General features: G+C 49.5%; 1 protein-coding gene across 4 annotated transcripts in view; it reads left to right on the forward strand.

Moving 5' to 3' along the window:
- Positions 1 to 24,780, forward strand: part of MAMLD1 (mastermind like domain containing 1) — a 55,707-nt gene that overhangs the window by 26,286 nt on the left and 4,641 nt on the right. For all 4 annotated transcript variants that reach the window (XM_065901069.1, XM_065901071.1, XM_065901070.1 and 1 more), the window contains one exon: positions 22,171 to 22,414. In XM_065901069.1, coding sequence (XP_065757141.1) covers positions 22,171 to 22,414 — 244 coding nt within the window. The remainder of the gene's footprint in view (positions 1 to 22,170; positions 22,415 to 24,780) is intronic.

A 24,780-nucleotide genomic window follows, 5' to 3' on the forward strand; every position in this document is an offset into this window, starting at 1 on the left:
GCCTCAATATCGTTCATGACCCTTTAAAAGCAAGTGACCACTATCTTGCCAGAATACTAGACCCCCTTGGAATCAGACGTACCACACATTGTCAAGGAAGGGCCTGTGACCTTGGACTTGAAAGTCCTTTCACCAGCTTCCCTTAATTCTTCTGCTGTTTTGAGGCTAAGAGGCAGGGCAGGGCGGCACTGCTCCCCGTGTAACGAGGAAAGTTTCTTCGCCTTTGTCTTTTACAAATTCTGGTGAGAAGCGTCACGGATTTCATTTCAAAGGTTAGTACTGCTGAAGTGCAAGAGCAGAGGCCTCTGGGGGAAGCTCTGGGCTGAACTAAGGAAGAAGCGGGACAGGAAAGTCAGATTTCAAAGAGCCCATGTGTCTGAGCTCCAGCCTCGCCTTGCACACGTCTTCTCTACCAGACATGAGGACATTTTCCTGAATAAGCATCTTGATTTTGTTTTTATATTATTATTATTTTTAAAATTTATTTATTTATTCATTTTTGGCTGTGTTGGGTCTTAGTTGCGGCACGTGGGCTTCTCTCTAGTTGTGGCGCTCAGGCTCAGTAGTTGCGGTGCGTGGGTTTAGTTGCCCTGCGGCACGTGGGATCCCCAACCAGGGATCGAACTGGTGTCCCCTGCATTGCAAGATGGATCCTCAACCACTGGACCACCAAGGAAGTCCCTAAGCATCTTTGTTTTGTATTTAAGCATGATTGTACATACAAGCTTAGTTTTTCCTTTCTTTTTTTAAATTGGGCAGCAAAGAACTATTTAATTTGGTGAAACATTTTTTAGCTGCTTTGGGAGGAAATATAATTAGGCAAAGCTTACAATAAGTCCCCTACATACTAACCTCCAAGCTGTGAGCTTTCAAAGATGCGCACGTGCCCCTGGATGCCAGCTGTTGTACTGGACTACAGTACTGTTCAACGTACTGTACTGTAAGATTAAACGTGTTTTCTTGGGACTTGCCTGGTGGCACAGTGGTTAAGAACCCGCCTGCCAGGACTTCCCCGGTGGTTCAGTGGTTAAGAATCCGCCTGCCAATGCGGGGGACATGGGTTTGAGCCCTGGTCCGGGAAGATCCCACATGCCACGGAGCAACTAAGCCCGCGTGCCACAACTACTGAGCCTGCGCCCTAGAGCCCATGCTCTGCACAAGAGAAGCCACTGCAATGAGAAGCCCGCGCATCTCAGTGAAGGGTAGCCCCTGCTCGCCACAACTAGAAAAAGCTCGCATGCAGCAACGAAAACCCAACGCAGCCAAAAATTAATTAATTAAAAAAAAAATCCGCCTGCCAATGCAGGCGACACAGGTTCGAGCCCTGGTCCGGGAAGATCCCACATGCCACAGGGCAACTAAGCCCATGTGCCACAACTACTGAGCCTGCGCTCTACAGCCTGTGAGCCACAACTACTGAAGCCCGCACGCCTAGAGCCCGTGCTCTTCAACAAGAGAAGCCGCCACGATGAGAAACCCGCGCACCACAACGAAGCGTAGCCCCCGCTCGCCGCAACTGAAGAAAGCCCGCGCACGGCAGTGAAGACCCAATGCAGCCAAAAATAAATAAATCAATGAATTTTTTTAAAAAAATTTCTTCATTTTTTTGTCTTTGTTAGTTTTTTCTGTATTATTTGTGTGAAAAATACTATAAGCCTGTTACAGTACAGTACTATATAGCCAATTGTGTTAGTTGGGTACCTAGGCTAACTTTGTTGGATCTCAAGCAAATTGGACTTACGAATGCACTCTCAAATGCTAACTTTTTAAACATCAAGCTTTTTCTGTGTCGGAGGCTGAAGAATAAGTGAGACGTCGCGTTGCAATGAGGCAGCATTACTTTTTGCCCCTGGAGTAATGATCCATCACTTAGTAAGGTCAACACCAAAATTAACGGGGATGCACAAAGCCCCCCAGTTCAGATGCCTCCTTAATGGCGATCACTAGCCTTAATTTTTAATTGTTTGACAATTGACTCATGAAAGCTGGAAGGGCAGCCATTTTCAGAAACCTCCTGTGAAGTTTTTGTTTGGCTTTTTGTTTGTTCCTTTTGTCTTTACATACCTGAAAAGGGACACTAAACTTTGCTGAAGTTGGGGTGCCCAAAATGAGACATTGGAACAAGCTGCATATTTGTCACTGTAAAGCAAGGAAAGGAATCTGATTTCAGTTTTCAAAGAGTCGAAGAGGACAGAAATAAATCATTGTGTTATGTTCCTTTAAACTGTAACTGCTTATGAATATCTACAGACCCAAAATGTAGACTACCTCAAGGAGAGGCCGTCCACTTCCACACATAAAACAGGTTTGAAAGTGAAGTGGTCAGCTACTGTTGTGACCCCAAGTGAAAAGTTAGCAAAATAGAAAAAATGTCTAGGGCCGATGGAGGGTCGCAGTGGATTTGCACCGTCCGGCTGTGACCCTAACACCTACAGCCAACATTGTCGCTGAGTGCAGGATGGCGCCAGAGGAGCAATGCAGGTCAGAGATGCGACCCTTGGGGCGAGCAAGGGATGTGTCCTGAGGGGGCTCCACTGCATCCTTGCCCCTCCCTCCTGCACCCTCCCCAGCTTCCCTCTCTCAAACCCATTCATGGCCCCATAGCACAAATTTATGGAAACCTCTCCTAAGCCCGTTTATACTTTCAGCCTCTTCTGTCGCTTGGGGGTTGTCAAATCCCACAACCTGGGCCTGCTGGGCAAAGCAACAGTGTGCGTATGCTCCGAACTGGTGGCCTGTGAGCTTGAAGGGGGCAGCGAATGAAAGCAGCCCACCCCACCCCACCCCCAGAGGAAGAGTTTCTGCTTCTTCCTAAGGAGTTGAAAAAGTCTGATTGTGCTTTGCTTTGCTGTTGTTGGATGAGGGCTTATCACGTTAGCTTCTCCCAGCCAAATCAGTGAGGTTGTTGAGAGCTAAAAGCAGCGTAAAGGTCCAAAGAGATCACACCTCCACCCCAGGCCCGCGTGCGTACATGGTGGTCCTGAGAGCCCATGCAGTGCCCCGAGCTGAGCCTTCCCTGGCTCCTGACTCCCAGTGGAATAACAGCTTCTAAGACAGAGAGTGGAAGAAAGGGGCAGCATTTCTCCATTTCTTTCATCCTTCGGTCCTTCGCCCCATGTGAACCAAGTTTCAGGTTAGATTAGAAAGTGGGCAGCATGGACTCACACGGAGCCCGTAGACCTTGACTCAGTGATGGAGAGCTAGGTGCATGGGAAAAGGGGAAGTGGGCAGTCCAGGAAATGATCACAAAGTCCTGGCCTAACTGTGACCTTCAGAGCCTGAAAGATGCATGGCCCTACTTCATCAGAAATTACTCCAACTTCTGCTTCGCTTTTGGGAGCTTTGGATTTGAAGCTAAATGCAGAGGTTCTATCTGGCCTTACCCCCTGCGGCATGCTACCACGTTTGGCCCTTTTTGAGCAGAGGAAGTGAGCAGAATTGTGGGGACCCAGACTTTTCTACAGGCCCATGTCTGGGTGGCACGTGAAAATAATTTGCCAAGCCAACTGACTCAGGAGGCCAGTAGATGAAAGCGGACTCCTTATTTACAATTTTGCATAATGATCATTTATTTCCATCTGACAAAGCTTTGAAAGATGTGAGAGGCCTCCAACCACCCTTGAGTGGCAGTAAGTGGGAACAATTCCATGACCTTTCCCTCTATCAGGCAACACTTTCAAAGATGAGCTCTAGATAATGTGAACAGGCAAAGCTCTCAAACATGGCTATCTAGTTTCATGTCGTCAAAAAACAAAATCTTGACACCCATTAGGATGGCTATTATTTTTTTAAAAATAGGAAAAACTAGTGTTGGTGAGATGTGGAGAAACTGGAAACCATATGCACTGTTAGTAGGAATGTAAAATGGTACAGCTGCCGTGGAAAACAGTAGGGTGGTTCCTCAAAAAATTCAACATGCAATTACCATACGGCCTAACAAGTCCATTCTTGGGTATATACCCAAAAGAATTGAGAGCAGGTTCTTGAACAGATATCTGTTCACCAGCGTTCAAAGCAGCATTTTCACAATGTCCAAAAGGTAGACGCAACCAAAATGTCCACAGAGAGAAGAATGGTTGAACAGAATGTGATCCATCCACACAGTGGAATATTATTGAGCTTTTAAAGGAAGGAAATTCCGATACCTGTTACAACACGGATGAACTTTGAAGACATTATGCTAAGTGAAATCAGCCATCAGTCAAGAAAAGGACGTATACCACGTTATTCTACTTATAACAGGGACCTAGGAGTCAGATTCATAGAGACAGAAAGCAGAGTGGTCCTTGCTTGGGGCCGGGGCACTGGGGGTTAATGTCTAATGGGGACAGAGTTTCAGTTTGGGAAGATGAAAAAGTCCTGGAGATGGATGGTGGTGATGGCTGCAGGACACTGCGAATGTACTTAATGCCACGGAACTAGGCACTTAAAATGGTCAGTTTGCGGGCTTCCCTGGTAGCACAGTGGTTGAGAGTCCGCCTGCCGATGCAGGGGACACGGGTTCGTGCCCCGGTCCGGGAAGATCCCACATGCCGCGAAGCGGCTGGGCCCGTGAGCCATGGCCGCTGAGCCTGCGCGTCCGGAGCCTGTGCTCCGCAACGGGAGAGGCCACAACAGTGAGAGGCCCGCGTACCACAAAAAAAAAATAAAATTAAATTAAAACGTCAGTTTAACAGCAAGAAAAAAAGAAAAGGAAAAACAAATTTTAAAACATGAGCTAATCCTCTCCTAGTCAAGGCAGTATTTAATTTTGATAATATTAGCGTGTGATGTCGAGGTGGCAGCAGCTGAGCTGCCTGTCTTCCTTCATGGAGGGAGAGTACTGACTGCACAGGTACCTTACCCATGTTTCTGTGCAGGCCGGCTACACTTCTTAGATACCTTAGTGACATGCGTGCACTTCCCCTTTTCACTTAGAAAGAACTTTCCTGATAAATCGATCACAGCTTCTGTCCTTTTCTGGGCATTTTAGAGAAATGACAACATGTGGATGGGGGAACAAAGGAGTGATATAGACAGAATGGGGTCTCTGCTCCGGAATGGGGTAAGAAAGCCCACCGGCTTCATGGGTTCTCTGGTGCATCTGCAAGCCTGGAAACGCTAGGATGGCTCACGGTTTGCTGATTAATACAAGAGCCAACAGAACGATGCGAGGGACTCACTGTCTGTGCCCAGTGTCCCTCTGGAGCAAGTGCTAGGCCCTGGGGTAGAGTTCTGGAAAGAGTTAAGGGTCTCGGCTACAGTGCGAACCAGACTTGACCCTGACACGCAAAGTAGGAAACAGGAGCCTCTAGTCATTGTTCAAACGACTTTTGGGAAGTTGACACACCTGGTCACTGTGTCCCCACTCACACCCCAGCTCTCAAGACCTTCGGTTTCTGCCTTTCAGGGCCTGGCAGTGTCCACTTTTTAGTCAGAGTCATTTGTGTCTTGCCTGTGCCCCCATTTGCTAGCAGATTCCTGAGGCACGTGATGTCTTATCTAGTCTGTAAACGTGAGCTCAAGGAGCCTTGGAACGAATGACTGGAAGAAGGCAGGAAGGAATCAACCTATAAATCGGTTGCATCTGCTGTGGCCTCTGAGAATTAAGCTCCTGAGATGGTTTTGAGTGTTTTAGAGTAATTATTGGTAGAAATCCCCAATCTCTGAAGCCCAGGAGGCTGATGAACTCAGATTCTCGCGTTGGACTGAAGGGAGAGCTCCGCCTCTTCACGCAGGGTCCCTACCCCGTGACTGTGACTGTGAGACATTTTCTGGTCCAGTTGGGGCTCTTGTCTGCCAACAGCACGAGGACAGGCACTTGCCTACAATTCTACAAGTGCACTATCTGAGTACATTTGATTTCTTCAAACTCTAACATATAACGCCGTATCGGACCTCCAGGGGTAATTTGCACTGGTTGTCCTGTTGCAGCGGTAGCGGTCGTTTCATGCATTTTAGAAGGACAAACAAGACCTCTGGCTGCTATTTCACATACCACAATGATAGCAGCACATGATATAAGAAAAGAAAAAAAAGCTGGCTTAGAAATTCAGGCCACTCATTCCATTGCTTTTTTCCCCAGTTCAGGCGTATGTTCTTGTCCTGTCAGACTTTACATGTTAACTTATAAGAACAGTTGGTTGTATTTGAATAAGCTTTCCCCATTGGTTTAAAAGAATTAAAAGGTTGTTTTTTTTTTTTTACTAGTTCATGAGCACAGATTTTTATATCCTTTGTGGAAATGATCTTTGGGGGTTTCGTTTTGATTTGTTTGTTTTTGTCATTTTGACAGCTGTATTGTTAGCTTCTTCTATTTGCTTGATTCGCTTTTCATTTGCAAGTGTCTTCTTTAGCAGAATAATTACATCACAGAGATTCCTTCCTGGCACCCTCCAGAAAGATCTCCTGATGTCCCCTATTGCTATATCAGCTGTTATAGTTCGAGATTGGTACAGATCAAAGTAGCAGAATGGGGTTGAAAAGGGCAGCCTCTGGCAATGGCCTTGACCCCGCCGATTCCCTCTGAACTCCTAGAGCTCCAGCATCGTATAGGTCTGCTCTGCCTGGCCCTTTCCTCAGCAGCCGGTGGGCAGTACTGCTCTTCCAAGCACTGTAGTTACCCCATCCTCATTGCGAAAGGCAGGATTGTAACAGAGGACCCATCCTTTGATGAAACTATGTCAGCCGACTATCGGAATGACCTCATGGCCTCAGGAACTGACCAGACTCCACTGCAAGCAACAGATATGCTTGTGACTTGTCAGAGCTAGATTGACATCCAGTTTAGAGTTTAGAATCCTTCTCCATATGCCCCATTTTTGGAAACAAATGACAAAATCGTGAGGTTGATCAACATTGTAGTCCAGATTGACATATATACACTAATATGTATAAAATGGATAACTAATAAGAACCTGCTGTATAGAAAAATAAATAAAATTTTAAAAATTAAAAAAAAGACATTGTAGTCCAATATGCTGTCTGAGAATTCAGAGCCCTTCAGAGGGTTAAAGGCAACTGGGATGTTCCCACTGAATCTTCCCTGCCACCCCCAATTCTCTGCTGGTGTTTAGAAAGGCAGCTGAGACCTGTGCTGAACACTGTAATTGTGTGGTTTAGAGCATCTTCTGAAGGCAGTTACACATTTCTAGGAGACAATACACATCAAATCAGGGCATTGGCGTCAGGCCCTCTGGGTGGGTAAGGCTTTACTGGACTGACCCAAACGCTCCAGGTGCATGAGCCCTGCGCAGGGGAGAGCAGGAAGGTCACTCCCACTCTTCAGTAGATCAAGGGTGTTTTTTTGGCACTCCTTTTTTTTTTTAATTGTAGTCTAGTTGATTTACAATGTTGTGTTGGTTGCAGGTGTACAGCAAAGTGATTCATTTATATATGTTTTTTCAGATTCTTTTCCATTATAGGTTATTACGGGATACTGAGTGTAGTTCCCTGTGCTATACAGTAGGTCCTTGCTGTTTATCTATTTTATATACCTTAGTGTATATCTGCTGATCGGTAAAGTTTTGATATAATATTGGACATGGGTTTGAGAAAGAGAATGAACCCTCCTAGAGCCATCAGCACCCGAGTCACCAACACCTCTTACAGGCTTTTAATTTTTTTGTTTACAGTTATTACCTCTGAAATCAAATCTCGACTTTCTGGTATGGTCTTGGACTTTTCAAGGGATTTAAAAATTTAGGAGCTTGGTGCCAGTAATTGCTTTTAGGAGCTAGCACTGCTAATTTGCTATAGATGGATTCCAGTTTGGATCATCAATTATTTTCTTCACAGAAAGCCACAAAGTACATATTCGAGTTAGCGTCGGAATTGAATTTGATCCAGGAATTCATAATGTTGTTAAGCTAGATTATTGCCGCTAAAACGTGGATCACATTCAACTAACGCAAAATAGAGTATTTAAGAGCTTGAGTACCACACTTGAGATCTGAGCGAAGAGCCCAAGGTTGCAATGTGGGATCCGCACCCGATGCGTTCTCTTGATCATCTTGCACAGACAGCTTAGGCGTGCTAGAATTCTCTTTAGATGAACTGGTCTGTGGGTAAAGGAAGATGACTCGAGGCTGAGCAGGGTCCCACAGGCCCCAGGCTTCGTCGTCAGAGATGGGCTGTCCTCCAGCGTGAGGCTGGAGGTGTGACGCAGACGTCGTGAAGGTCTGAGGGGCCAGGCTGGAGTCTTTGGCAGTTAGGATGTATTGAGTCGCAAATAGCAGGAAATAATAAAGGGGGCTGACTGAGTCCTGTAAGCGGAAGGCCGGCTCTCGGGCAAACTTCAGGTAGTGTCACCGAGGATGCTGTTTCCTCCCTGCCGTCTATCCGGCCTTCCGGAGCACTGGCTTCGTCTTCAGGCCGGCTCCCCCTTGTGGGCACACGATAGCCCTCAGCAACTCCAGGGGCTGCAGGCCTCCTCCTGCCCTCATCCAGGGGAGCAGAAGAGAGAGCTGCTTTGAGAAGCTCTGTCAGAAGAGCAAAGAAGTGTCTTTCCCAGAAAGCCTCTGGCACTTTGGGCTCAGTGGCCTGAATGGATCACATGCCTACTGTTCTGCCTCGTGTAAGCGGAGCTCGGTGCCCAGCCTCTGCAAGCCCGGGTGGAGCGAGGTTTCCCCAAAGCACATAGGCACGTGGGGCAAGTGGGGCCGCCTGAACGGAAACTGTGGAAGGCAATGAGAGCAAGAGAGCTAGGCGCCAGCGTAGCCATCCGTTGTCTTTGCTGCCATCGACCTCTTTGGCCATCCACAGCCATACCCTCCCTCTTTCCCATGCACGTGCCTCCCGAAATGCTCACTCCTCCAGAAAACCTATGTACTCCCTCCCCAGAGGGGTTCAGTTCCAATCCAGAAACTGCAGATGTCATGCCATCACCTCAGTTTGGTCAGAGCATAGCCCCTCCTGTTCCCGGGACCCCTGGCCATCGCGCTCACCTTGGCAGAGAAAAAGCAGAAGTACAGGACAGGAGGAAAAAAAAAAAAAGGAGCTCCCGTTTGGAAAGGAGGAATTGGAAAGCAGCACACGGTGGTCACGAGCCCAGCATCCACGGGCTTAGGGGTTCCTTGCTTCTCCGGGTCTCAGTCTCCTCTTCTGTATAACAAGAAGGTTGGATTAAAGCAGTGGTTCTCTCTGGAGTGTGTCCTGGAGGATTTGTGAAAGTGCAGAGTACTGGGCTCCACCTGCAGAGTTTCTGATTCGGTAGGTCTGGGTGGGACCCAGACATGTGCATTTCTAACAGCTGCTGCTGGCCCAGCGACTCCCACTTTGAGAACCTCTGGTGTAGATGAGTCCCACAGGCCCTGCTGATTCTGACATTTGGGACTCAGCTTTTTCTTAGCTATCTCTTCCGTTCTACATTGATTTACAACAGATTGTTTTATAAATGGGACACACCCTACTCTACCATGTGAATAGCTAAAAACATCTCAGACCCCCAGCTTTGGTTTGTTATCTGATTTTCAGCAAGCGGGCTTAAGGCTTCAGGAGAGCCAACAACTTTCTCGAATTTAATAAGTTAGGAATAGATATACGAAGACTGTTCATCCTTCTTCCCCGCCCCCATCCACTCCTTTTTCCAGGGAGAACCCAGATCCTTAGGCCTCATTTTGAAAGCCTTCTCCCTACGTAATCTGCGTATCCATCAGGTCTTGGGATAGGAGTGGCACTGGGTGAAGCTGTGATGTAGCTGAAGTTGATTTGAGAACTTTGCCAATTGTCTGCCCAGGACCCCCTCACCTGGACAACATCTCTTTGTCCTTCAGGTCACAGCTAAAGTTCAGTTCCCCCAAGAAGCCTCCTCTAACTAACCCCTCACCCCAGCCAGGCTGGGTTCTCCTGTTGTCTGTTCTCTGCAGTATTTCCGTATAGCACTTACCACCTTTGCTACAAATCCCATTTAAGTGATCTCCATTACATGAACGTGCCTGCTCTAAAAGGGCAACGCCATCTCTGCTTTATCCACCAGTGTTATCACAGCACAGGGCCTGGATCCTGGTGGGTGCTCAGTAAATACGTGTTGCGCGAATGCTATAAGAGGCAGGCTGTGAGCAGATTCCAGCCACCATGTTTTATTACGAGGAAAGCTATCAAACAGTCTATACTACACGTTCTACTACGATGTGCAGTGACGGTTGCTTCAAAGGAACGAAACAGACAAGCCCTCAGAAGAAACAAACACAGGGCTAGAGAGCCTCAGAGTCCCTGGCGACTGCAGCCAAATATTTCATACCCCTGCTGCCTTCTCTCTGGGAACCTGCCACCTGAGAGCTGGGTATCTCCCTACCAGGCACCCTGGGCCTCCTCTCTCCAGACAGCAGCTTCCTGAACACCCAGCTTCACCCCTCCCACACCCATAGTTTGGAGATAGGCATTTGGGTGAAGTCAGTGGAAGCCCCCGCAGCTCACAGCATGCCCCGCCCAGCAGGGCCTAGAGAGCTGGTCTGGGCGAAGCCCACATTTTCCCCCTGGGGTGGTGTGAGTCTAGCGAGGCCCTGAAACGCCTGGCCCCAAGCAACAGCCCGAGTCGCCTGACTCCTGGCTCAGACTCCGGGCTCACAAATTCTGCATCTTGAAGCAGACGGGTGGCTTCAGATACAGGAATGAGATATGAACTTCGTACACTTTTTATCCCCAATGCTGTCATTCCCTACTATTAAATAAAATTTTATAATGAAATTCAACCAAACCTGAAAATTCTATATTGAGAGAAGGCAGATTATTTATTACAGATGAAGTCTACAAACTGACCAGAAGTATGCCCTGCAGATGCTGACTTTGAAGACTGTGCCTACATTTAATGTCACTGATGGATCCATTCTCACGGAATGAGCACACATCAAAACGGAGGTCTGTCTGGTTCCCGGAGCTATAGCCCTTCTTCCTCTTAAACAGTCCTATAATCCACCCATTTGCTGGATTGCAAGGCCCTGATGAAGGAGAGACAGCAGTATGGTGGAGACCAGAACCTTCTCCACAGGACAAAGTGTGCTGTGTTTACTGAGAGTTGCTGGACTTGGGCAGGTGGAGACAGTCTAGAGCCCAACTAATGCCCAAGTTAGCCAGGAACCCTGGAAAGCAGATTAGTCTGGGGTTTCCCCATTGTCTTTTTCAAAACAACCAATTCATAAGTGGGGCAAGGAAGGAAAGTCACCAAAAAAGATACGTAGCCCAGGGCTTCCCTGGTGGCGCAGTGGTTGAGAGTCCGCCTGCCGATGCAGGGGACGCGGGTTCGTGCCCCGGTCCGGGAAGATCCTACATGCCACAGAGCGGCTGGGCCCGTGAGCCATGGCCTCTGAGCCTGCGCGTCCGGAGCCTGGGCTCCGCAACGGGAGAGGCCACAACAGTGAGAGGCCCGCGTACCGCAAAAAAAAAAATCTACAGAAACTATAATAAAGCTCCCACAAAAATTAACTCTCTGAGCTGTGAGCCAAGTGCTTGAGGAAGGAGACAGGTGAGCACTTCTCATTTTGCTCACTGCTCACCGTGGGTCATTCACTGGGGCAGTGTGGGAGGGTCAGAGGGTGAGGAAAAAGGGTTTCCTCTTATGTCTGGCAGAGAGAAGAACTAAGTAACCAAGTGCTCCTTTGTGTCTGTTTGGATCTACCAAAAGGCAGACACCAGTATGACACTAGACATGCAAGAAATGTATGGGGCAGGGAGAGCCTGTGAAGGCTAAAGGGAGAGAGAACAAGAGAAGGTGGGCAGAGCCTCAAACCACAATGCGGGTGGCCTGTGACGACTGTGGGACAGGGGAGGACTGGGTATGAGGAGTCTCAGACAGCAACTCCAAGAAAGGCTCAGCCAGGCCAATGGAGAACTCTTACATCATCTCACAGATGGGGACACTGAGGCCTTAAAAGGAGAAGGTAGACAAACAAATTTTATGAACAGAGATGCAAAAGTTCTCAACAAGACCCTAGCACACCAAACGCAGTAACATGTGAAAAGCATTATGTACCATAACCAAGCGGGATTTATCCCAGGAATGCAAGGCTGGTTCAACCTATGACAATCAATCAATGTGATAAACAGTATGAACAGAACAAGGGACAAAAACAAAACCACATAATCATCTCAGTAGACACAAAAGGGAAAGGGACTTTCTTAAGCTCATAAAATGAATAGCAAAGCCCAGACTAAACTCAGGTCACCTGACTTCCAGGCCAGAGCTACTATTAAGACTTGCCCCTTGTCCTTTCATCCGGGCCTCACAACAGCCCCTGGCAGTGGGCACTATGTCATCCCTGCTTACTGCGTAAGGAGGCTGAGGCTTCGAGAGATGAGATGACTTACCTGAGGCCACCCAGCTGCCGAGCACATGAAGGAGCTAAGCCTAGACCTCAGGTTTCCTGCCTCCCGCTCTGGAACTTTCCCTTGCCCTTCACTGCTCTCCTCGTTGATCGGTGCTGCTGGATTAACCCGATTCCATTAGTTCTCAGCTCACCTACTGCCAAGTCAAGTAGATGGGTTTTTGCTGTAAGCGGATGGGAATGTCCTCCAAATTCCCTGGGGAAAGAGCCCCCTCTCCTATGCCAGTACGTGACAACTCTCAGAGCCCAGGTTGTTGACCTACATCCGTGTAATCTGGGTTAAGTGGCCATTTATATATGTTAACGGCTCAGACATCTTTATGAGGACTGCAGAACTGTAAAGAAGCGAGCGGCACTGGGGAGGTCAGAGGCCAAATGGTTGGAAGGTGGAGGGCAGCGCGGAGAAGAGGGGAATGAGACTGTCCTTTGCTCCTGGACATGCTGAGGACCAGGCCGGCTGGCCTCTGGTGGAGGCCGTCCCAGTGAAAGCTCTCGCTTCCGATCGAAACAAGAAAAAGAAGGCAGAGGTTTCGGACAGTCAGGTAGAGAGAGCGATGCAGTCGGGTCAGGACTCACAAGGCACCTCGGACTGGGCATCTGGAGTGGTGAGTTCTAGTCTTCTCTGATTTGGGGCAAGGCTCTTCCCTACCGTGAGCCTCAGGGTCCATACCTACCAGGGTCCTCAGAGGGTGGCATTGCAGGGCGCCACGCTCAGAGACTGAGTCCCTGCAAAACAGTGCGGATAGATGCTCTCTGTAGGTCTCTCTGACTCTCGGCCTGTCTGTCTTTAACTTGCTTGGTGATCTCTTTTCCCCCAATATTTTAATTGTGGTAAAATGCGCATCACGTCAAATTTACCATCTTAGCCAGTTTTAAGAGTCTGTTGTGCCCTTCATCACCATCAGCCATCCCTAGACCTCTTCTCATCATGTACAACTGAAACTCTGTCCCTATGAAACAATAACACCCCATGACCCACTCTCCTCAGTCCCCGGCAACCACCAATACTCACCTGGCAGGGGAGAGAACGTGATCAGGAAGATGGTTTTCCTAGGGTGAGGCTTAGCCATTGTTTGGTAATCTAGAGCAAACCATGGGCCCTCTCCTTCTCCTCTTGAGAACGAGGACTTGAGTAGGTGATCTCTCATTTCTCCTCGAGTTACGAAAAGCGCGTTAAGGTCGTAGGGAGAGGAGATAGCCCCAGGGAGACAGAATGGGTCAGAAGAAGACAGAAGGTGAGGCCTTCAGTAAAAGGAAAGCAGAGAATGATGCCCCGCTCCCATACCAGTGGGGAAGGAAGAAAACCCAGGTTGCTGTGTGAGAGGCGTAGCAGGAAGGCACAGGCTCATTTGTCATTGGAATACCTGCTTGTGTGTCTATATGGACAAAACCTTGCAGGGAAGAACGCAGACCCCAACTCCTGACCCCTGGAATGGTTGGCATTCCTGACAAGAATTCAGACTGTCAACACCACGCCACCCGAAACCCCGTGAAGAGTGTGCTGATCCCACCCTGTTCCCCAGCAACTGGAGCATCTCCAGAAAGATCTGGGATCGGCGACAGAAAAGAAAAGAAGATCTAAATTCCAAAGTGACTTTTTTAACCTAAATGATGATGATTTTACATGAACTTGAGTTGTTCCTTTGACACGCCATCGTATTTTCTACTTACGTGAGTCCTGTTTTTTTTTTTAATCCATATGATACCTACAGAGGAGCATATAAAACATAAAATAATAAAACCAACACCCGTGTACCCGCCAGGACAGATTAAGAAATAGAACACTCAAAGTATCTTAGAAGCCCTCCCTCTTCCCAGAGAGAGATAGCAGCTATCTGAGTGCCAACTCTAGGAACCCACCCACGGCTCCTTGGTGACCTTCGAGCTCATTCTAGTTAGATTAGGTGTATCACCAGTCTCTTTAGGTAGTTATTTTCTGCATAGATTCCCACAGATGGGTCGTCCCATCTCTTCTGTGTTCATCCTTACCAGTTTCAGTCTTAGATGGAGACCTTGTCTTTTTTCAATATGTTTTAAGATCTTCTGATGACAAGAATAATATATGCTCTTTGTAGTAAACTTTGAAAATGCAGAAAAGTGTAGCGAAAACACAAATCCCATGAGATAACAAAATACATAAATATACAGTGTATAAATTAGCCAGGGATAACCGCTGTTAACATGCTGGAATACACATTATTTTTTTTCTGTGCCAAAATATGTATTTCACATGACTGGCGTTAAGCTGTGTATATAGCTTTTTCCTTTTATTGTGAAACGTGACATAGATACAGGAAAGTCTGCAAGGCCTATATGAACAGTTTGAAGAAGTATAAAGTGAAAATCTGTGTCACTACTGGTTAGGTTGAGAAATAGAACATGGTCGACCCCCGAGTAGAACCCGCACCCCTGCTGCCATGTGCCCCTTCTGGTAGAATTAACCACTATCTTGATTCCAACGTTCTCCTGCTTTTCTATATAGTTGCACTACTTATTCATGAGCTCTTCAACAAGCGATCGATTTGTCTTGAAGAACCAAGTGGCAGGCACCATCTAGGTGCTTAAAGGCAGCAAAGGGTCACGGTGCCACTATTCAGTGGAGGCTTCCAGAAGAGAAGCTGCTCCCGTCTTAGGGAAGTCAGTGACTAAAGGCACCACGGATCCGGCCATGTGTGAAGCCCACCGATGTCAGGACTCGTGGCGGAGTCATGGGTGTGGTACCGGACAGACAAAAGGAATCTGGCCCGAGGGCTTTTTTTCCGCCACAGCCTGCCTCCAGGCCCTCCAGCTTCCAGGTGGAGGTCAACAGAGAACACCTCTGTGGGGTGAAGCAAATCCGGGCAGCAGGATACGGAAGACAGAGCAGGAAATTCAGCAGCAAATGGTCAAGCCAGATCTCTGCCAGAGAGGAGGAGAGGCAGATACCCAGGGCTGTGGAGGCGGGATGGCCATCCAGGCATCTGCCTCACTGTGTTGGCCACCCACGTGCACTTCACCTGCCAGTTCCAGAGACCACCTGGGGCTGCTTTTCCTGAGCCTGCCACGTAGACCAAGCTGCCTTTCCACTTTCCCCTCTGCCATTCTGCGATTCAGCTTCCCGGGGGCCGTGGAGTCAGTTAGCGCTGGTCTAGCTGCCTTTGAGCTTGGGGTAATGCATTCTCCTTATCCTTGCAGGATTGTGTCTTTAAAAACCAAACCAGGCCAACCCCTCACGGGACTTTTAGTGGGGCTTTGCGAGGGAGTGAATTTAGGTGCATGCATTAGGTCTGCCGTCTCGATCCGGAAGTCTCCAAAGGAAATCCTGCCGCGCCCTTCCTCGGTTGCCTGAATGTGATGGTCAGTCGGATGGCTTCTTTGGAACCCCGGGGCCTGTCAGCAGTGCTTACTGCACGCAGCGGGGAGACACTGGACGGAATGGGGGGAGGATTCGGTGCGCGTAAGCAGAAGGGTTACGCTTTGGACACGGTAGCTGTTCATCATCGGTCACCCTCATCATCCTGAGACGATAGGAGCCTTGCAGAAGCTGTCAGAGCCTGGCTCCAGAGGCTCTGGACTCTCGAGAGCTTTGGTATCCTTTGACCCAGTCCGTGACGCTCCTTGTAGCAGTGCCCTTGACCTCACCTTGCTCGTAGGCTGATTCCCGGTGGCCCAAGTAGCCTGACCAGACGTGCAGTCTTCCTTGTCTATAACCCAGCGTTACCAATGATGGGCACAGCCCTGGCCACTCTGCAAAAATGCCCCACGGAAAACAGCTCCAGACATTTACACTTGGAAATACTAACATTCAATTATACACATTTTTTTGAAGTTTTAACAAAACCAGGTGTATTAAGTTTGCAATTATAGTTTGAAATATTTAGTGAAATTTACAAGTTTAAATGTGATGTTTACATTTTTAAGCTTATTTGTTTTTTTTTAACATCTTTATTGGGGTATAATTGCCTTACAATGGTGTGTTAGTTTCTGCTTTATAACAAAGTGAATCGGTTATACATATACATATGTTCCCGTATCTCTTCCCTCTTGCGTCTCCCTCCCTCCCACCCTCCCTATCCCACCCTACCAAACTTAAGGTAGATAGCTAGCGGGAAGCAGCCGCATAGCACAGGGAGATCAGCTCGGTGCTTTGTGACCGCCTGGAGGGGTGGGATAGGGAGGTCAATTATACACGTTTATAGAGGAAAAGTCCAGAAAAGCTGAAAGGAAACTTTTACAACATGCAAATTTACAGAAGAGATCCAGCGAATGATAGGATTGGTGCTACCTTAGAGGTTTTCTTGCAGAATCTCTCTAGTGACACTCCCACTCCCTGTACCACATGTATCAGAACAGAAATCCCTCAACTTGGAGTTCTCATTTTAGGATACAGTTGTTATAAAAGGAAAACAACACCTGGGTCACACAATAGCCCACCCAGCAGCCCTTGCACGGCTATGAGACCCTGGCAGCACTCCAGAATCTTCTTGCTGCTGGTCTGCTTATATATCACATTAGCAAAAGTTTCAGTTGGGCAATTGGATCAAGCAAAACTCGGGGCCTGGGCTTTGTAGTCAGACAATGTCTGGGTTCTAGTCCAGGCCCTGGCACTTACTAACGACTGACCTCGAGCAAGGCAGTTGCTTAACCTTTCTCTTTGTGCCTCAGTTTCCTCATCTTTACAATGGGATCATACCAGTGCCCCCCTCTTCGGATCGTTCTAAGAATTAATTAATTGAAATGACTCCAGGGAAGGGCTGAACCCAGTGCCTTAGATTAAGTTCTCAATAAATGTTTCTAATATTATCATCGTCGTTTATTATTATTATTAGTCTGTTTTACCGAGAGATAGGAAAAGTGATAGCTCCGCTGAGCTATGTTGGCCAGACCACGCCTTAGAGCATGTTCAGTTCTAGGAGGAGCGGATCAAGATGGTGGAATAGAAGGACGTGCCCCTCACCTCCTCCCACAGGACAGTGCCTGGAACGTTGTAAAAGGGCTTGATACACGGCAGAGGTATTATTGTTAATTAAGACTACCACTGACTAACCTTCAGAGAATACAGCACGCAGGCACTACACGTGTGTTAGTTAATTCGGTGAATCCTCATAACCTCCGCCCCTCTATGAATGACGCACTTCTATGACTTCCCCTTTACAGATGAGGATATCAAGGCACAGAAAGGTTAAGTGGCTTCCCCCAATTACCTAGCTAAGAAGTGGCAAATCCATGATTCAAGCCCAGACCCTCTCTCTCCGCTCTTAGCCAGTATGGTGAAAAGCTGTGCTCTCCGTTACTGTCACCAGCATTCACAGGTGGCTATTTAAACTCATTAAAAGTGAATACAATTAAGAACTCAGTTCTTCATTTGCGCTAGACACATTGCAGGTGCTCTATTGTCGCATGTGGTCGGTGGCTACCGTATCGGACAGCACAGGTGTAGAGCATTCTGTTCTTTCTGGGAGGAGGCTTCAGCATCATCAAGGTTCTGTGGGACTGTGCTGCTTTGTTGAGCGTCTACGATTCTATTTCTTACAAAATCTCAGGCTTGAGTTGTATAGCTTTTTCCTAGTGTTATTAATAGATGCACGCTTGTGATATATTGAAATCCCATTTGCATTTGGCCACGTAGTGTAATGGCAAGTAAGAGGCCAAGAAGTCTGACTCACATTACACTTCCCCGGTTTCCCAAAGCATTACTTCACATTTACGAAGTCGTCTCCTGTCACCTCTGTTTGACAAGTCTGCACATTCATGCATTTGCCCAGAGACCCAGCTTCTTCCGCAGCTCTGCCTTGCCCTCTTTGAGCTATCTGCATAGCATTTAGTACCCTAGCATGTCCATCTCACTCGTGGCTTGAACAGCTGGGGCTGGCTTCTGAAGTCAGCCCAGCCGTGAGTGACCTTGGCCCCCGAGAGTCTCTGGCACACGCACCAAGTCTCCAGTTCCTTCTTGTGGGCTCTCTCTGCTCGCCTCTGTTACGCGGTTAGTAAAGCAAAGGAGGAGTGAAGCAGGATTTGTTGCCTGAACTTTCAGGCTGAGTAAGTCTAGACATCAACGAGCTCCCAGAAGCCAGCGGAATTACAGTACACAACTGTAACCTTGTGAATGCGCATGTATTTCCTTCCGACCTCCACGGCGAAGACTGGACCGAGATCGAATCCGGTCGATAACTGATAAAGCCAGAGCAGGTACCCGCTTCTTGCAAAGCGTCTGAGTGTCTGTGCGGGTTAGTCATAATCTGAGCTCCTTACACCACAGCCCATTTGCTCTACGGTGAGGTCACAGAATAGCCGACAGCGTGGTTACTCCAGTGTAGATGAAGGATACCCGACTGCTTCTCTCCGTGTGCAGAGAAGGAGCCCTCTTCTCCGAAACCCAGCAGTTGCTTGGGTTTTAGTCACTCTGTAAATCAGGTCCAGGTCTGTACCCACTCTCCTGTGTGTGTCCTGGGTAAAGCTATCTCCACTTCCTTGTCTTGTAAACTGGGGACAGTCTCAAATGTACGTGTGTGTGCACGGTTAGTGCAGTAAATGTTAGCTGACGTTATTTCCACGGTGTGATGACCTCTGTTCTACTGATGGGTTTTATTAACCCAACGGCGTTGAAAAGAGATGAGTAAATGTGTTTAAAATGAGGGTCAAGGCTCACTTTTATCATTAACGTTCACCCCAAAAAAGAAGCCAGCACAGTGCTCACTGGACTAGCATATCCCGAGTGCCTGGGATATCGTGCCAAGCTCATAACAGATACAGTCAGTTGAATTTTCCAAATATTTGCTGAACCCTTTGCCTGTGCCAGGCACTGTCTGGGCACCAGAGGGATTTAAAGATGATTAAGACTTGGCCCGACAAGGATGTTCAGTCAGCCAGAGGAGCTGGACCAAAGGAGAGGCAGAATTCCCAGGGTGGATCTCCAAGGACATGCAGGGTTCCAGACGCGAAACTTGGAGAAAGGGCTCTCTGGGCTACCGAAGCAAGGAGCGCGATCACAGGGGACTGAACGCGGGCGGCAGCCTGTCTGGGGAACTCCAAGGACATGGGTATGACTGCGGGGTAGTGTACCTGACACCATGGGACAGGAAACCTGCCTGCCAAGAAGGCAGGAGGCCAAGGAACAAAGAGCCCTAATTGCGAAGTTTAGCAGGACGTGCCTGGGGCTCTAAGTGGCTGCAAGCCATTAGAGGGACCCAGGGACAACCTCGTTCCAGCAAGTTCTCTAGCAATCACGGGAAGCCCAGTGGGGGTGAGCTCTGTGAAATCGGGCCCCAGCATCGGGCACTCTCCATCCCAGGGTCTGATTATCTGAAATGTGGGATCACGCGGAGCCGGCCAGTCCGAGAGGTGGTAATCACGCCCACCAATTATGGACTGGCTTTGCTTTGCTGAGATTTTCAGTGATTCCAAAGACAGAGGTGGGTTTACCTTATGTGTGGAAACCTCTAGGCGTTGAAAAGTGCCAACCACGTTTTCTTTGGAAGCTGGACCTCCCACTTAACAGGGAGTGTGATAGCAGTTTCTTTTCCAAAGTAAATAAAACGGAGAAGACACACAAAGCATCAGCTACAAAGCTCCTTGTCGGTCAGAGTCAAGACTGAATCTCATCTAGTTTATTTCTTTTCTTTTTTTTAACCAAGGATTACACCGGTCCGCGAAGCGCCTGCTCCCATTCTGCTCCACTTGAATGGGTGGCCGCAGCCCCGTTCCCAACTGCTGCCGAAACAGAACTGCCCACACCGTCGGGGCACCTTCTGCTGCTGGTAATTTCCATGTACCATCTGCAGGGTTTTTTCTGCCTGATGAACTACCGAGGCGCTGTGAGCGTATGTTCATGCTGATGGGGGTTCTTGCTTCCTGACCCGTCACTAAAATCCTACAAGTCACATGAAGCTACCAGGGATTCCTGAGCAAAAGCTTAAAATGCTTCAGTTCCCTACAAATAAGCCCCACTCATTGCTTTCAGTCTGTGTCGTCACGGGGTGGGCAAGGAATCAGACCTCTAGGAATAGCTGCATATCGGGATTGTGAAAACTCCTACATGGCTATAAAACAGTGTCTCGAATTATCAAGGCGCTAGGAATGCAGGCACAAAGGATAGTCCATTGTAGAGATGACCTTGGTCCAAGGACAGATTGGAGCTTGACGAAGCGAAGCTTCAGGTGGCCAGTGAGCTCAGCTCTGCAGGAATGCACCAGCCCAAGGGGAGGGGCGCCGGGCCCTCTGTAGTTGGCTTATCGTCAGAATGGCAAAGAAAGTTTTCCTTCCCACGTGCAGTGAGTTCACTTGCTAAGCGTATTTCACGTGGTTTTTTGGTTTTGTTTTTCTTTGGGGAGAGGGGTGTCATCTCTAAAGCTCTCCAAGTAGTTAGGTTTTCTTCCTAATCCCATCTTTGAGTATTTATAATGTGTCCTTAAAATTTTGCCTGGGGATCCCTTGTAAAATCCGGCCTGTACTTTTCTTAATGACACACTTGAACAGTTTCTACATTTCCAAGCCTGTTTTCCATATGACAAGCTAATCACACACTTGCACACACCGTGTCAAACTTCATGTGGACCTGGGAACCAGGCAAGCCTGGATTTGCATCCTCCCCTGCTACTAACTAGCTGTGTGACTTTGGGCAACTTCGTTAACCTCTCTGGGCCTCAGTGTCCTCCTCTGTAAAATGAGGACAGTAGTCGTTCCTGCCTCATATACAGCTGTTGCAAGGAGTGAGTGAGGCTGAGTATTGAAAGCACTCGGGTTAGTGCCTGGTACGTAGCAAATGCTCGATAAATTCAGTGGTGGCAGTTTTTATCGTTAATTCAAATACGGCATCCAAATATCTACTGGCCCGTCATCCATCACAGAGGCTTGCCCACAGTAGGCGCTTAGTCGTGTTTATTGTCATGAATTGAATTGACTCCGACTGTTTAGCTTAGATTCGGAGGATAAATATTTCCCTTTCTACTGGGCTGTTTGATAGACACAGGCGATCACTCAAAGCTCAGGTGTTAAAAGCACGGCAATGAAGAGGCTGCTTCACGTAGAAAGACCTTCTCCTCAAGGCAGGCTCCCCCTGGTCCTCTCGGGCGCCCCCTGTGGCCGAGCGCTCGCTGTGCTCGGCAGGGTGTCACAGCTGTCTCGGCAGCTCCTTGGAGTCTTGAGGCTTCCTGTGACGTGGATATCAAGTGTGAGGGTTTTTAATTGCCTTTGGCTGAAAGAATTGGGTCAGATGTTCAATTCGGGTGAAATCCCTGCCTTCTAAAATATGACGGAAAGGGGAGGTGCCGCTCACACGCAAGTCCTGAAACGTGGGGGCCCCGGCAAGGTGAAGTGCAGTGAGGGCTGCCGCTCAGGGCTGGGCTGCTGTGAGGTTTCCACCTGACTGCTTGGTTTTGCACTCACCATTTGGTTTTGCAGATCCCGCAGCATGTGTCTACACACACGTACCTACACACCAGTTTAGAATGGTGTGCTCTGTGGTGGGGGGAGGGGCGTGGGGCGGGATCGGGATTGGTCAAGGTCATTGCTGATGACGTAGCTTGACTCCCATTTCCAACAAGATAGTGACTGATGGAGGCAGAGGCTCCTTAACTGAGACCCACGGATGGGTAGTAAGTGGTCCAGAAAACCCCTGAGATTATACGTAAGATGTCGGTGGGCTGGGAAGGGGGAGCCACCAGCGTAAGTGCTTTTTCTGTGGAGAGAGACCATAGCTTTTAACCGATTCTCAAAGGAGTCTGTGACCCAAGACAACTAAGACCACAAAGCTGTTGGGTTTGGTTGGCCCGGACCACTTGGTGTGTCTAACCGAGCACCCAGACGACCCCGCTAGGCGGTCAGGGCAGTGACAAGAGCATTCAGAGGCATGTTGTGGCCACGCCGCTGATGGACTCTTCAATGGTTGTTGTAGACTCATGTAGACAAAGCCTGCAAGCTTGGGGAAGCCAGGCCCCCCCAGGTCAGCCTCGGGCGACAGCCCCCATCCTGCCAGGCCCTGGGGAGTGAGTCCTTCCTGCCCGGCAGCTCCTTTGCTCAGGAGCTGGCCCGAGTCACCTCCTCGTACAGCACCTCAGAGGCAGCGCCCTGGGGCGGCTGGGATCCGAAGGCCTGGAGGCAGGTGCCCGCTCCACCACTGCCTAGCTGCGACGCTGTCGGTAAGTCACTTCCCCCAGCCTCGCTTTCCTCATCTGTCAGCTGGGCACGGTCCCCTGCTCAGCCCGCCCGCCTGCCGTACAGGGTTGTTGGGAGGCAAAGAGGAGGTGACAGCCCGGCCCGTAAAGCTCTGTTCACCTAGGAGGGATTTCTAGCAGAGAGACCACCCAGGCAAGCAGACTGCTCCGGCATCTCAGCCTCATCTTCGGGGCACTGAGTGGTGATCGCCCTGGGCGCAGTTGCTCCCTCCCGGCTGTTGGCCTTCCAGCACCCCAGTTCATTCCCTGCCTGTCTGTCCCTGCGGCCAGGCTGTGAGTCCGTGGGGGGCACAGGGGCTGCGCTTCTGCACCTCCGAATCCCACCCCCCACATCCGCCCCGACCCCGTGCCCGCCTGCTCCATAGCTGGTGGGCGCTCGGGAACTGCCTCTCCCTCCAGCGATCTGCTGTGGACTCTGCGCCCCGAGGTGTTCTTTGACCCCACCTGGGGCTCACGCACCCCAAGAAGTGGGAAGTTGGATCGCCCCGCTGGAGGACCGGTAGCCCCGGGGGAGGGCAGGCAGAAGGAAGCCCGGCCAAGCCTGTCCAAGATGGCCGTGAGTTTGCATCGTCCTGCAGATTCTAAAAGAAATGGCTTGACTTGCCCTAAAGAGTCACGTTAGTGGTCACGAGAGAAAGATGGTGGACGCCAGCCAGAGCGGGCCTTTGCAGAGAATTTCACTGGGCTCGTGGAGCTGTTCTGGTGCATGAAATATCAGTGTGTATGGGATGTCAGACCTCTCTGCAGAGAAAGCTAGAGAAATGAGCATTGGCTGAGTGATAGTGATCAGAAGATGCTCATCCAGCTGAAAGGACCTCCGGGATTCTGGCCTTTAATGGAAATGCTGCTTCGGTACGTGAGGCCTCGCTCTCCCCATCCCACCTGCCTCGGCCCGCAAGAACAAGCAGTGCTTTCCATTCAAGGGCTATCGATTTTTCTCTCTCTTTTTTTTCCCCCTTTTCTCCGTGTGCTCTCACAGTGCTCTCCGGCTTGTCCAGTACAAAGCTGCCAGGGAAACAGAATTAACAAAACGGATTGGGGCATCGTCCACTCAGGATGTCTCTGAGTTCCACCCTGGTCTGACCTGTTTTTCCCTGTCCCCAAAACGCAAAAAATGAGGGATCCAAGCTAGCTTGCCTCGAGAGAATTCATTTCCCCATCTTATTATCTCTCTTCAAAGCCAAGCCAGGCCTTCCACCCTGCACTGGAGGTGGGGGGCAGGCGGAGGCTTGGCCCTCAGATCTTCCCTACGAAGCTTTGGAAGTTGGGCCCACCTCGGGGGGCTTTGAGGGACAGGACCTCCAGCTCAGCCATGACTCAGGAAGACCAGACACAGTGTGAGACGGAGGATGCAGGCACCCCAGGGGAAGAAGAAAGGCGAGCTGCAAAGACATTTGTTTCCTTTGCGGCCAGATCAATCCCAGCATGTAGACCCAGCCCTTCCGGGACCAGGCAGCCCTGAAACCACCGAGATGGAGGTGGAGTCAGAAGAGAGTTCGTATAGCTGGAGGTCAACTGCAAAGGCAGAAAATGGAAAAGAGAAAAGTCGTTTTCGACGGCGTTGATTTTGTGAAGCACGCGGTGGCAGCTTCAGATCGGTGCAAACCCAAGGGCAGCATCATGACCGTGGGGGTGGTCCCTGTCTCCTGCTCCAGAGGCCCCAAGGGTCAAAGAAAGACCTCAGCAGGCCACTGGTGCCCCGGCGTCCGGGTGTGGCATGTTCCCACGTACCCTGAGGGCCCCACGGCCTGCGCCTGCGTTTCTGCCGTGCCCGCCCGACTCCCCATCCCTTCGCTCTGTTGTGTTCTCTTTAGTAGATGTGCCACCATTGGCAATGATTTTCTGTGATTGACTCGCTTGCGTCTTGCCAGTTGCCCCCTCCATTGTAAGCTTCATGAGAGTAGAGACACACAGTGCCACCCCCATGCCTGGGACAGAGCCTGGCCCGTGGTAGGCCCGTGAGAAATGTCCATCAGCTGACTGACAGAGGGGCTCACCGGGCTGCCAGGTAAACCCTATATCTTCCCACCCGGAGTCAGGGAGGCTGCCTTCCGGGCAGGGAAAGGCATTGAGCAGAGGCCCGAGGAAAGGGCAGGTGTGTGGCCGCCCCTCCCCCCGCCCTGGCCTTGGCCTCTGAGGTCCGCAGGGAAGAGTGGTGGCCTGATGACCCACTCAGCACTCCCATGTGGAGGCACTCTGGAGAAACTGAGTCACGGGCTCAGAGAGTTAGGAGCGGGGGTTAGGAAACACTGAAGCTGGCCTGCCGTTCGCCGTGGGCAGCCCGTTTCTGAAGGACACCTGAGGAGAGTTTTAGCCTAAGAGCATCCACG

Source organism: Phocoena phocoena, chromosome X (genome assembly GCF_963924675.1).
Source record: "Phocoena phocoena chromosome X, mPhoPho1.1, whole genome shotgun sequence".
Taxonomy (NCBI): Eukaryota; Metazoa; Chordata; class Mammalia; order Artiodactyla; family Phocoenidae; genus Phocoena; species Phocoena phocoena.